At 44.2% G+C, this 14,328-nt stretch overlaps 1 protein-coding gene across 7 annotated transcripts in view; it reads right to left on the bottom strand.

Annotated features, from left to right (window-relative positions):
• TMEM108 (transmembrane protein 108) overlaps nucleotides 1-14,328 on the bottom strand; it is a 165,235-nt gene that overhangs the window by 5,123 nt on the left and 145,784 nt on the right. For 5 of the 7 annotated variants that reach the window (XM_017734537.1, XM_017734539.1, XM_017734540.1 and 2 more), the window contains one exon: nucleotides 4,332-5,444. In XM_017734537.1, coding sequence (XP_017590026.1) covers nucleotides 4,332-5,444 — 1,113 coding nt within the window. Of the gene's footprint in view, nucleotides 1-4,331; nucleotides 5,445-5,535; nucleotides 5,678-11,403; nucleotides 11,876-14,328 lie in introns of those variants that run through there. The other 2 variants (XM_017734534.1, XM_008633905.2) reach the window with 2 other exon arrangements.

Below are 14,328 nucleotides of genomic sequence, written 5' to 3' on the forward strand. Positions count from 1 at the left end.
CCCCCCCCCCATGAAATAGGACATAATACACCCCACAAATGGGGGAAACAAGATTATCACAGGCTTACAGGTTTCTAGGCTGGTGGGAACATGTCCAACACCTACTGTCACCCACACAGCACCTGCACACCAGGAGACTTTCACCTGTTACCTTTAGCATAATCTGTATTTAAGGTACAGCACATCTCATATGAAAATACTCAGCTTTATTTAAGGATACAGAGTGACTGGATATCCACCCCATTCCCACAAAGTTTGTTTCAATGTTTAATTTCCATTGTGGGAACACGTTTACATTCCCCTTGTGTAAATACCTTCACCTTCAACTGTCACTTCCTCCGTGTTCTTTTGCCTTTTTTATTAGAAATTTCCACTATGCAGTCAGAAATGTCCCCTATGTATGTAGGCTTCAGCCTCTTTTTGTGCTGCATCATGGCACAAGTGGAATTATGTTGCATTTCTCCACTCCTGAATTGTTCCATGGCTCTTTTCTAATCTTTTGGGGTTTTTTTTTAAACAAAACCCATTAGGATTATACACCACATTCAATACCAGCTTCATTAATGCAGTGTAATAAGATCATTACAATTTCCTACAGTTTTCTGACAGTCTTTCCCTTCAACTCACTAAAATATTTTACCAATCTTACATGCCGCATATTCCCTTCCCCCACTTTCCAGCTCCCACGCAAAACAGGGAAACACGGTGCTAACAGACCTGAAATTGTAAGCACTTAAAAGTCATGCAATATTCAGGGTGAAGGATCTTCATTTACTTCTCCCTATGCCTGCAGACCACAACACCAAGTAAGTTTCTACAGAACCCCTCCCTCAATGACCAAAATAGTGCTTTTTCCATATTTCTTTCAATTTCCCTGGTTTCCTATATGTAGCAGCAAATACTTAGCTGTGATACAGGTATCAGGATGAGTTTGGTTACTGACTACAACTGCTTACATCTGGAGACAGGAGGCTGTCTCCAGCTCAGCCTGAGTTCACACCTGGGGATTGGACTCAGGGCTTGGGATGACTCTCGCTTCAGACCGGGAAGCAAACATAGGTTTTGTGATGGAGAAAGTGAGTGAGGTAATTTTGGAAATCATTCCAGTGCATGCAATGTGAGCTAAGTGAGGTTAGGTCCAAGGCAATTCTTCACATATTCTTTGAGTTCTGCTGATGCCTGTGTTCAGAGGCTCAGCCTTCCTCCTGTGTTCTCAAGTGTCAGCAGAACTGACTGGATGAATTGACTTCTGTGCATCTGATTTGCAAGTTCCTGTTCTTCCACGTTTTATTGTGTCATTCTGTAATTACAGTGATGTAAGGACCAGGAGCCCAAGGACTGGAACAGTGGGTTTTAAAATGAGCTCATGTTGTGTCTTGTTCTGCATTGCAGAGAGAGGCATCTATGCATGGACAACAGCACGTGCACAAAAGTGTTCAAGGCTGCCTGAAGGACACTGCAAAACCAACTCAAACTGTGACATGCAGAAAATAATGACATCACTGTTATATATGATTTTGCTATTCTGGGAAGGGAATGATACAGAGCCCTTCATTTTTTCAGCCTTCCCATCGCATTAGCAACATTACCCTCATTATTTATACCATGAAACTGAGCTGCCAAAAGGTAAAATGATTTCCCCAGGTTCATGCAGCAGACGTGGCTTGTGCATTCCTACTCAAAGCATTACTCTTCTGGCTAGCAGTTTCTGGGATTTCAGTGGGACTCAAGAAATCTATGCATCTGCAAAGAAGTATGTACTGTAAGGGTGGGAGGCTAAACCCCAGCTCTTATTTAAGCAGGAGAGCTCCTGAGGCACGGCTCTTCAGGCTCGTGCTACAGCATGGGACTGAGTATAGCCTTTCAGCATCCCAAGGCAGGAGCCCGACAATGTTTTTTCTCAATTCGTGCTCGCAACAGCTGTGAACGCCTCTCCCGGAAAACTTCTTTCCCCTTTGAAGATGAAATGAAACCCAGGTATCTGTGCTCTTCATCCTTCTCTCGGCGGCAGGCTCCCGTGGAAGGCTCCGAGAAGAGAGGAGCATATGCCAGCGCGGGCCTGTCCTGTCCCGCTGCAGCGCTTGTGCCCGGGAGGTGGCGACAGTCCCCTTCGGACAGCCCGCAGCCCGTGCGCCTCCCACCGCGCACCGCACACACACACACTGTAATGAAGTGTCCCTCCGGTGTGCAGCACGGTTTGAACAGTCGGGATGAAAGCAATTTCCTAGGCACTAAAGCCAGATCACCCCCAAAAGATCCCATTCATTTCAACTTCCTAATACATCCGAGGATCTCCAGATTTTAAAAGGAGAGTCCCAAAGAAGGCCAGCCTCAGGAATCTGGTCTTGAAAGCAGGACTTAAATACTCGAATCATTTAAACACTCAGCTGTATTAGAACTGATACACGTAACTTTCAAAATAGCATTTGACGTTTTTAAAAAATGCAGCTTATGAATACAAGAACCAGAATAGGCAGAGTCACATGAACACATACCGTTATGGCACATATGAAAAGAAAAAAGTGTTAACATCACTATTTAATGAATAGTAGATTAGAAGTCCTGCTATCTGACTTGTCACATTATTATTACCATTATTATTATTATTACCATTACCATTACTATTATTATTATTGTTACTGTTATTATTTACCTCATATATGGCACTCTGTACACACAGACCAGTTTACCCAGTGGCTATGCTTCCCATGCTTGTGCTGTATGGTTTTACACTTCTTATTTTCTATTTGGATGCTTTCTATCCTGCTCATCTTTCTTTCTGGATATTGGCCTAAAACATAATTCTTGGAAGAATTTATTTGATCCTCTAGTTCTATTGATGGATAGACAAAGCATAGTTCATCAAATCGTCAAATATTGCTGCTTCTGACCACGTGCTTGCTATGTCCCAGTTCCTCCTCTCCATCTTACACAGAAATGTATATGCACATTCTGCTTTGATTTCTCTTTGATTGCTCATCTTTTAGCCTTAAGCTTTGTTCTCACTCGTGGTTTTAACCACGTTGGCAATAGCAGAACTGATGGTCCCAGAGGTGTGAATCTAAAAAATATGCTGACCCAATCCAATAACTTGCAGCTGCTGAAAAGATTAGTATGGTCCCCTCTCCAGGTTTACATTCCTGCAGCCTCATCCTTTCCAGGTCTCATGCTCATCTGACTCTGTGGGGCGCTGATTCAGCTCACTGGGTGGACAGAAAGTACAAAAGAGTAAAGTGAGTATTTTTTGGCCACTTTAACAATCTGAAAGTGTCTCAGGGAGGTGACAAATCAGGCCCAGGCAGAAGGAGAGGGGCAGGATCAGGTGCCTGCACCTAGGAGAAAGCAGGAGAGAGCAGCACTGTCTTTTTTGGCTGGAGTAAGCTATGTGTGAGACTGGCTCAGGCAGCTCATCTAGCCTTGTCCTCAGTACATCTCTTAGCTGTAAATAACAGAATTAATACTCAGTATTGTTGGCTGCTACCCTTTTATGTTTCCTCAGGCAGCAAAGGCTGGGAAATGTTTGGTTTTCTTTCACTCCAGAAAACAGAATAATCACATCCCATTACACTGAGACTCCAGAGACTGTGTTGTCCCACCAAGCTGATACAACCCAGCTAGTCACGGGACATCCTGGCAAGCACTCACAATCTTGCTCATAATTTCTTGTGTGTTTTGAGTCAAACAACAAGACCCTGAGCCAGCTCTGGAAAGCCAAACCTGCCCCGGTCCTGCAGGTGGCTGACTCCAGGTGTCTGAAGGCCAGGCTTTCCAACTCTTTCTCTTCCCTTGGCAACTGTAAAGTTGGAATTAAAATGGAGGAAACCAGCACTTTGGTTTTCAGATTTCTAAATCTGATAGTTCATGAACTGCCTACAATGAAATATTTTATTGCACTGGAAAACTGGTGCTGCCTAAATTATTAGTCATTACAGATGTTATTAATAATTTGGGTTAGCAGCGGGCTTTTAAAATCCAATTTCAGGGCAGCAAATACTAGTTCCTAAATTAAAGAATTGTACAGTTTTTGGTCACCATCTTAAACATCTTGAAGTAAAGCTGCTTCACATTCTAGAGTTGTTCAGCCTTGTGTTATACCCTCAAATGGAGAGTGACCCAGTAAGATTTTTAATAGCAATAGAGCAAGTATGCATTGAGTGTAACATTTTAGCACTGCATTTTGAAGTTAAGCACTTTGGTCAGTGAATGTGATCCTTGTGCATCTTATCCATTCAAAGCTGACCTGCCTCCATTAGGTCTCCAGCTAGTCCTTGAATCGTGGGCTGAAATCTGAATCTTAAAGAGAAAGCAAAATAAAGTGGCAATTAACTTACAACATGAGGATATAGGTACGCTGATAGCCAGGATGATCCAGGCAATGTCCATCTTGCTGAGACAGATGGTTGCTCTGTGCTGGGGTTTGTCCCCCTCGGTGACATGAGAGATGTTTCCTTGCACCCCTGGTTTCCAGGTCCCGGCAGGAACCAGTCTGTTCAGGAAGTTCCCGGTGGCGGTGGAGCCCGCTGTGGAAGTGGAGCTGGACAACCTCGTGGCAGGCGCTGAGGAGAGAGCACTGCCCGGCGATGTGGCATTGGTCACCACGCCGTGCTGTGTTGGAGCGAGTCCCTCGGGGCCTCCTGCTGATGGGGATGAGATGCTGACGTCAAAACTGGTCTGAACTGAGTGACCAGCTGCTGCTGTTGCAGATCCAGAGCCAGCAAACAGAGGGACATTTGTACTGAGATTCAAGGTTACCCAAGAGTTGTTTTTGCTCAGCATATCCCACACGCCATAGCGGGTGGGTTTAAAAGGCACCGACACTGCTTCAGGATCAGTTGATGGTCCAGCAGTTGTGGTGGCAAAATCTGCCTCCTGCACTACTCCCTCGGTCCCATCCCCTCGCTCTGCTTCCCTAAGGCTTCCCGAGGTGCTGCGGTGGGGAGAAGGGTCTGAGTGTGTAGTTCTTTCCAGCCCCGTTCCATTTGGATCACTGGATGCTGTGGTCTGGGACTGAAATGGGTGGTCTGTGAAAGGGCTCCTCAGGGTAGGGAAGGGAGAGTGCAGGGTTGTCTTTAGGTAAGGCTCTGACGACTCTGAGAAGTTGCCTTTGAAAACCTGGAATATTTTCCCCTTGGGGCGAGACTGTCCCGAGTACAAAGCACTCTGGTTGTATAAATGATAAGTTTCCCTCTCGCCGATGCGAGGGCCACTCTCTTGCTCTTGCCCGGTGGAAGGGGCTTTCTCCACCAGGCTGATGGGGTGGGACATGGCTTGAGCAGACGTGGGAAGGGGATCTGCCGTGTGGTGGTCTTTGTGGTGAGGTGTTGCTCCCATGGCTGTGATAGTTGTAGTGTTCATCGGGAAGCCCTGAGAGGAGGAGACAGTGGGAGACAGAACCTGAACAGAAAACACCAGCTCTTCTGTCAGTGCCAAGATCAGTAGAACACCTGAGGAAAAAACACAAAAGGAGGGTGAGATACTAGGGAGGGACCAGTGGATGGGAATGGCATGGCTTGTGTGTCTGGCAGGAAGGAATACCTTCCATGTTCTGCAGAAGGGCAGAAGAGTCGGTGTCCAACTTTGTTGGCTTCTCTGTGAAAGTAGGAAGAGAAAGACAAATCTGCAGGAGCTGTGGTGACCCCATGGCCATGAGAGCGATGAGCAAGATTACTGGGAATTTCTGTGGCAAAGAGAGAGAGGAGCTTGCAGTATTGACTCATGTGAAAAAGCCATAAGCAGGTGATTTCCCTGGAGAAGCTAAAAAGCATCCTACATATCAGGGGCAGAAACAACAGACGTCCTCATTTTCATTGTGGCCAGGAGGTGTCCAGATGAATGTCCATATCATTATGGGAAACCTTAGCCTGCTCACTCCTTTGGCTGCAAAACCCTAAATTTGACTGCCTCCAGTCTTGGCTGCCATTAAGCAATCTGTTTTTTGAAAGAGCAGCTGCTTAGGCCTTGCTGAAAATTAGGTCAAGAAGGGATGGCTGGTGAGAGGGCTACCTGGGTTATACATGCTGTGCTTTACTTAGTGACTTTGGAAAATCTAGTCACTCCAAATGTCAGAAATTTACAAGAAAACACAGCTATCCCAGTCATTTCAAAAAACATTGTGATTATTGTCATCTAACATGACAGCCCTTCGCACCCATAACTGAAGTTTGGTTGTAACCTGTTCTGTGCTCACATGTGCTGTGGGGTTGGATGGTGTGAAATTTGCATCCCACCTCCCTCAGTGCTGCACATCATTTCAGGAGGTGCCAGATTCACACCGCTGGGAACATCAATTCTTTCATTTATTCCTAGTTCAGATAATGGAGGTGGGCAGCTGCAGTAGCATAAGCCTCCCCGGGATGCAGGGCTAATACGCCGTGAGTTAGCGTGACCTGCAGGGACCACATCAATCACATGTCACCATTTCCGTATGTTGAAGCTGTCGAGTGTAATGTGGATCTCTGCCCACTAGGAAGCACATGGAATAAATCTATTTTGCACAGTCCACTGAGCATCATCAGATGGCACCATTAGCACTGTGCTAGTGTGAATTTCAACCAGAAGCGTCGAGGTGAAAAATGCCACAGTCTCAACAAATCAGGGAGATGAGTTCATCAAAACTACAGGACTCCAAACTGGGTGATGATCACCTTCCAGCCAGGACTGTGAGTGCCTTCCTGCCCCCTCCTCTACCCTTCCTATCTGGCCAGCTTCCCCCATGAGTGTTGTTACACCATTTAGTTCTACACTATTTGGGAATGTCTGTTATGGGCCAAAGGAAGACAGGGACTTGGGAAAATTAAAGATCTCTGATTAGGTGTCTTCTGGCCCTGATTCTGTTCCATGTTGGGCAAATGCAAATGTGATGAAATGCGTTTATTCTGAATCCTGAGCATCATTCACACTCATTCATGATCACTGCAATACACGTAGCAAAAATTCACCAAAGGAGCAGTGTCTGTTCCTCTTACCCACCTAAATGTTCTACTTTGATCACTAACCATCGTTTCTGAACCAGAGCAGTGCAGAGCTCTGCAACCAACAAAATTCAGCTCATCTTGCCCCCAGCAGCCTCCTGTTACTTGGAAGAGCATCCAGAAGATGAAAACACTGAGTAAATAACATGGTGAGAGCCAATTACAAGTAATGCACTTTCCACTGCCTGATGCTAAAATTAGATCCCTTTTTTAAAAATTTCTGGAATAAGTATCTCTGCCAAATAAACCATCGTCTGGGATACTGCTTCCCAGTTCCTAGCCAGCCACAGACAATATGCTCTTAGCAGAACACCTATTCAAATTAAAACCCATGGATTCTGTACACTGAGATGCAACCGGGAGAGCAGATCGGGCTGTACCCATGGAGCATCACTCTTGGAAACGAAAGGCGGGAGTTATCTTCACTTTTTTGGCAGCTCTTACTCTGAGGTCAAGGTCAAAGCAGATATTCTAGTGTCCATATGGCTAATATTTCATGCCAAGACAAGTTGCTGCCACAGAACAAATTCGAAGAGGAAAGGATGACGATTTATTTTGGATTTGGTGTGTGGAGATAATGTTCCAGGAAACTTTGGGCCTGCTGTTCTGAGCACACAAGATAAAGTGTGTTGGCAGATATTATGAGATACTAGATTATAATGATTGTAATGCCTGCTAGAATTTTTTTATGTTCTTTGTGTAACTACTTTCTCTCACACCTCACACACAAAAAACCATCACTATTGGATTAATGTTCTTCTCCAGGATATTCCTGAAGGAATAAAGAAGTTGTCAGCTTTTCTGCATATTGTGCCCTGGGGTTAGAAACCCTGATCTTCTGCTGAAAACCTACCTAATATCCATCTCCACTTCCTGAAATGCTGGTAAATCTGAGGCTTGCTGCTATAAAGATTTATAGTCTTTCTGAGGCAATCTGCTGTGGTAGCAGGTCACCACACATCAGGCATGGGAAACCAGATGCATTTAGCTCGTACCTTTAGGTGGCTTGTAAAGTATGAATAAATATTTAAAGGAAATACTACATCAGAAGTAATTTATCTGACAATAAACAGTAACTCCCATGACATTTGGCCATCTCAGGTTGTGGCAGTCAGGTTTTCCTCATCTGCTACACTTGCTCTAACAGCCTCTGCAGAGCCACTGTGGTCCTATAACCTACAGCTTCTTAGGATTTTTTTTCTGCTGGTTGGATGGACCACAGTAATTCCTTCAGTAACCACTAGAGCTAATCTGTGCCCCTAAGTACTGAAAAAATACTCAGCTTTGCAGATCATTGTAAAAATAGCCAGTGCTGTATATTTAGAGAGAAACAGCTGATGATAAGGACTTCACAGTGAGTTTTGTTGGCTCTTTTAAGTAGAATTAATTTGCTGGAAAGCAAAAGTAAAGCTGGATTTGGTATTTTTAGATGCTCTGCATCATCACCCAAGCACGCTCTGTCTGGATTTGCAGTGACTTGATTGCCTGGAACTCCCACTTACTTTTCTATCATTGAGGATATGCAAAGTCTTACAAAGTGGGGCTCTTACTGAAGTCCCTGATACTGGACTGCCCTTACTGGCAACTTTGGCTTAAGTCTAGGAAAATGATATTCTGAATTTCCCTGCTAAGGCACAGGAAGCATTTGCCACAGAAATGCACTTATCCAGCACCTCTGAAGTTCTTCCCTTCTCTTCCCTCTGTCTGTGCTTCACAAATGCAGCTGCCCACGGTAGGCCAATTGTCCTCTGGTGCCTCAGCTCACCTTCAATCCCACTTCCACTGAAAGGGAGCCTTCTGGTTGCTATCAAGTTCTCCTGGCCAAATTTTGATATGCCAGGTGAGATAGCAAATGCTCTTGTTTAGTTCGAAGTGCAGAACTGCAGCCTTTGCCAAAATCCTTCATTTTTGGCTGCCTAAGACTCTTAGAGCTGATTTTACTTAGAGGATGAGACCTTTGGAGTAAGGACCGGCAGTCCTTATGATCTGCTGGCATAATAGTAATACAGACTGATGCAAGCACATTATAGCAAATAATAATACTTTCAAAGGTCAGCTCACACCATTAAATTTTTTCATAAGGGGCTGTTTCTAAGGTGCAGGAGCTCAGGGTCAGAACAGGTCAAACTGATTTGTCTTTTAAATGCTGTGTGCCAAATTCACGCTTTTGGAACCTAATTTTATGGCTACATTAAAACCATTCAACCCTAATAAGGAGGCTGATTGACCTGACATCCCTGTGGTGTGAACTGTGGTCTTGCATAGTGCACAGTGCACCAGGAAGGGCATATTAAGTACAAAATGAATTAACTCAAGGATGAAACACAGCAGAGTGACAGCAGAATGTACACAGAGGATGCTGATGTGCATTTAGCCATAAAAACTCCTTCCTGACAACATTGTACAATGGTTCAAATCTCAACGGGATCTCCCTGCAGTGCTTCTTCCCACTGTACACTCACATGAGGAGCCCAGAAATGGTGTGTACAGTTGTGTATGTGAAGGAAATTAAGCAGTTCCTTTACACCAATGTTTTAAAAGACTGTGATTTATGTCTGCAAGAAGTCTCAGAAAAGTCTGAGATTAGGAATACTTCACTTTCCTAGACTATGAAATCCTCAGGGTTCTACTACTTGGAAACTTCCTTGTGACCCTTTTCTTTGCACACAAGTGGCAGAACTGTGTCCCTCCTTAACAGAAAACATAAGCAATTCAGGCCTCAGCAGCTTATGCTCTCTGTTTTGTCTCAGGACCTCGGGAGGCTCCACTAGGAGCCGGTGTCCCGGCAAAGGACAGCACTAAAAGCTTTCACTCAGGAGTTAACACTGCCTGGTGCTGCACGGGACACTTCATGGGCACTTTGAGAACAGCCTTTTTGCATGACATGGCAGAGCAGCCATGTGGCTGTCGAGTCAGCTCATGCGTTCAGCCTCCCTGGGGCACCCCTTTTAAACAACACAAACTTATGTAACTCCTGTTCTAAAGCCTGTGGAAAGGTTCCCAATGGCTTCAGCGAGCTTTGGATCAAGTCCTAATTGCCAGAGATACAGTGGAAACTTTTGAGCTGCACATTTACGTTTTCTACAGCAAATGAACACGCACAACAAGCTCAGTCTGGTGTTTGACCCCCTCTGGCCTCTGCTACCTCGGACCTTACAGCAAGACAAACAGAGTCAGCCTGAGCAGTACTTGGCAAACATTTTTGCTCTAGGAAGTCAGGAAGAGCTTTTTGTGCAGAGACCTACTGCTGGACTCATTATTTCAGACTGCCGTGGGCAAGAAAAGCAACGGGAGCTGTCCTACAAAGGACCCATTATCTACAGACCCAGGGCTTAGGTGCACATGGCCACAGTACGGGATGCTGAAGCCTCTCCGTGCTCCTGTCTTCACTTACTAATAGTGAGAGAAGATTCTGCAAAACCTCTTCAAAGCAACAATGATGTTATTGTTGTAAAAAAAAGCTTTCTTCTCAATGCTAATAACTTTTCATGTGTCTCTCAACAAACCTAAAATGTTACAGGGAGCAAAATGAATCTTTAATATGTGGAAACTGTGCACAAAGTGTGTATTATTACTTCCGTTATGGTCATTTCTTTGTAGTCTGTCTAAGCAATACGATTTTCACTCACAATAAAGCAGCCTTTGTACAAACAAAGAGTTAAGCAAATTTAATCTCCATGATTGGTGGCAGAACTGAGGGAAGAAAAAGTAGGTTACTCTGCACAGAAAATTTCTCTTCCCTGACAGTCTGTCTGTCATTCCAGAAGTCCCAGATATTAACTTACAAGTTATTGTCTTTTTTCCCTGATAAGTATTAGACAGAGTGATCACCCCGAACTTCAGCACACAAGCATTTGGTAAAGTGCAGAGAATGAGACACACAGAGTAACAGCTCTATTTGCAGTAATGCTAAACAGCATCAGCAGAAGCTCTGGAAATCACATGTACAAAAACAAATTAAGCAGCACTTGCTGACACTCCCTGTGCAACAACAGTAAGAGCAGTTATGGTTTTCATCTGGAAAGAAGCCCCAGTCCTTTAAAGATACATAAACATTGCAGACCACTGTTACAGCCTTAAAATGCACTTACACCACAGACTTTGAGAGCGTGAGCCTGAGAATCAAAATTAATTTCTGGCCCTCCAGAGAGTTAAACAATGGGTGATACAAAAAGAACAGTGTCATGCAGTCACAGAGCAAGCAGTTCCCAATTCATTCTCACACTGCACTAGAGATACACTCACAGATACTGTAGGAATAGGTGCTTTAGAAATTATTTAGATCCCCTACTCAGCTCAATGTATACGGATATCGGAGCTATTCAAGCTTGTGAAAAGGCTTACTGACAACCAGGGCAACAGTAATTACTGAGAGGAGGGTAATAAAAAGAAAAAGCCTGACTCTAGCTGTTCATTCAAGGTAAGCACTTACCTGAAAATATCATTTGGACTTGTCAGCAGACATTCTCACCTGCTCACATCACAAGGATTTGGAACCTTCATCCCTCAGTAGAAAAAGGAAAAATACATCTTCTCTCTAATGAGGCAGTTGCATGCAGGAGTTGCTGTTATTGTTGGAACTGGTTTGAAGGAATGAGGACAGAGCCAGCCCAGGCAGGCGTGTCTTGCAGAGCTGTGCAGCGAGAGGGCTCACTCCTTTATGGAGTACCTTTGCAACTGCAAGGCAAGATTACTTACTGAGCCAGTCCCCCTCTCTGCCAGCAGATCGAAGGGCTGCTTGGTATTCCAGCTTGGTTTCCCATCAAGTCCAGATACAGTTTGTCTGACACGAGTCTATTCAGATGCCAGAGGATTGCTGGCAGTTCTCGTTTTCTGGGAACAAAACAGCAACAAGCACCCCAGCTGCATGCCCTTGTGAGGCTGTTCAGTCCCTGTTTCAAGGCAGAGTTCCCTCCCTCCAGAGCAGTGCTTAGCTTTTTGTGTGTGGATAGATTTTACAGATCTATCTCCTGCTTCTGCACCTCCACCAGACTTTGCATTTATTCAATTATCTCTAGTGATATTAATATTCCTGTCAGAGGGAAATACAGGGAATGAAATAGTGATCATCCTCTCTCCTTCTCCTTCCCTGGCATCAAAATACATACTCTGTATTTTATTTCTTCACTCCTCAGTGGTGAACGGGCAATTTCAACTTGTAACCTTAAAGAAGTCCACAGATCCTGTGATTACTGAAGTCATAATCCTGCCTTCCTTCTTCCATTTTTTCCTTTTTTTTCCTGTTTCTCTCTGTCTCTTTGGCACAGCTGGGTGTCTGGAAGAACACACTGCCTGGAGGGCACAAAAATGTGCCCTGGGCAGCAAAGTACCAATCCCTCAAAAGGCACAGGGAAATGTTAAGGGAGCAACAAGTTGGGGGCTTCTTGAGAGTTTTTGATTCAGAGTTCCTGTTGCATGCAAGGGTGCTGCAACAGCACAAGCAGTTTGTTACATGGGGTCCTCACAAAATTAATTCCTTATATTTTTCTAGAGAGAAAAGCCAGTTCTTTCTTCTCTCTTACTATACCAGGTGAGAACATCCTATTTTTTTCAGACTTTGGATGTAAGCATGTTGCCACCAGACTTCTTTGTTGACGCTGTGGCCAAATCCGTAAGAAATGATGTTGTGACAATAAGTTTGAGACTTGTCAGCACTAGCAGCTATGGGGACTCTGACAGTGACCCCAATGCTGATTTTTGGGGATAGAAGTCCCTATCAGGAAGAGTAGACAGGTGTATATATCACAAGCATATTTTACCCCCAGTTACACAAACTCTGTCTTCACAACCATGATAATTCCATGAAGGCTGTAGAAAAACAGAGTACAAATAATAATCTTAGATCTGCTTTGCATTTCTGTGCTTTTGTGACAATGCTCCTTTTCTCCCGTCCATTTGCAGTTCACTTTTTGCCCTTACTGTTCCCAGTCTGAAGGTTTTTCTAAAAAAAGATATTTAGTGCATTATAAAAAAAAAAATTGGTCCTTAAAAATATCAGCTTGTTTAGCAGTTTCTAGAACTCAGGGCTGATTAAGAGCTTGCTGCTGAAACAATGATTTAGCATGAAGCTGCAGCTGGTGTAACAAGAGAACCATGCCACGTATTTGAACCTTTACTGGGGGATTTGCCACATCTGTAAGTAGTAATTCACCACAGATTTCTTCCCTGTGTGCTGTCATGGATGGAAACACATGGCCCAAAACTGCAAAGACTGTCACTTGGAATTTCAGATGAAAACTCTTCATAAGGACAGAGGCTCTGTGCATTCCCTTGTCCAAAAACACATGGAACAAACCAAAAATAATTTTAAAAGCACATGAGCATTCCTTGGTCTGACAGCTCCCACCTCACACAAAGCTTGTCCAGCCCCAGCTTTGCAAATGCACATCCCTTCCTTTCCAGCCCTGACTTGGCAGCAGTTTTTGTTGGCAGGATGCTGTTGCCAAGGGAGACAGAAAGGATGTGCAGCTGGCTTTTCTTTCACCTGCACTTAGTGCTGCTGATCCTATTTATGTTACTGCAGAACCTTTGGCTTCTGAGAGACCTACCATCAATGTCACTGGACCTTTTGAAGAGTTTTGACAATGACACAAATAGCTGTGGCCTCTGACAAAAAGCTTAAAATAGGACCTTGCCAAAGAGAGGATGTAGTTGGTGTCACTGACGCTAACTCAAGCCAGGGTATCCATTTCCCAGGCACTGATAAGAAAGGGGAAAGGAGGATTCAAAGCCATCTTAAAAACATTCCTGAAAACTCCCCAAACAGTGAGTAACTTCACATACATGAAAGTTAAGGTAGCCGTGGCTCTGGCAGGCAATTCACTCCATCCAGAGGCTGACCAGTACCTCAGAGAGGCACCTCTCTTGCCATTAGCAAATGAGGTCACATTGAGGATGATGAGTTTTAACTTGATGTTCATCCTTCAGGTGAGGGAAATTAGGTGAGAGGAATCCCACCTCATATCCTTCTAGCTATTTAGATGGCATCATCATAAAGTAAACATAAAGGGATAAATAAAAGTGATGTTTGAAAAGGTGAAATGCAGTCTCTGTATTGTGATACTTTCCAGGAGATTAAATCCCACTGCTTTGGACATTCAGAACCAGGTTTTACAGAACACCAAATGAACAACAAGCTTTATAGAGCAATACTTCACTGGCATAAAGAGTGGACTAGAACAGGGCCTGACAGCTTTTCCATGGTGATGCATTAGGAAGCATTTTTCTTTCACATATTAGAGGGTAAGTGGGCAAACACTAATTCAACTGAAACTGGAGCTGCTGCCTCTCAAAGAAACAGCACACTATGGATCAGCTGTTCCTGGCCCCTGCAAGGCAAGATGTCTGGTGCCTGCTG

The sequence above is a fragment of the Corvus brachyrhynchos genome, unplaced genomic scaffold, assembly GCF_000691975.1.
Source record: "Corvus brachyrhynchos isolate BGI_N302 unplaced genomic scaffold, ASM69197v1 scaffold94, whole genome shotgun sequence".
NCBI classification, from domain to species: Eukaryota; Metazoa; Chordata; class Aves; order Passeriformes; family Corvidae; genus Corvus; species Corvus brachyrhynchos.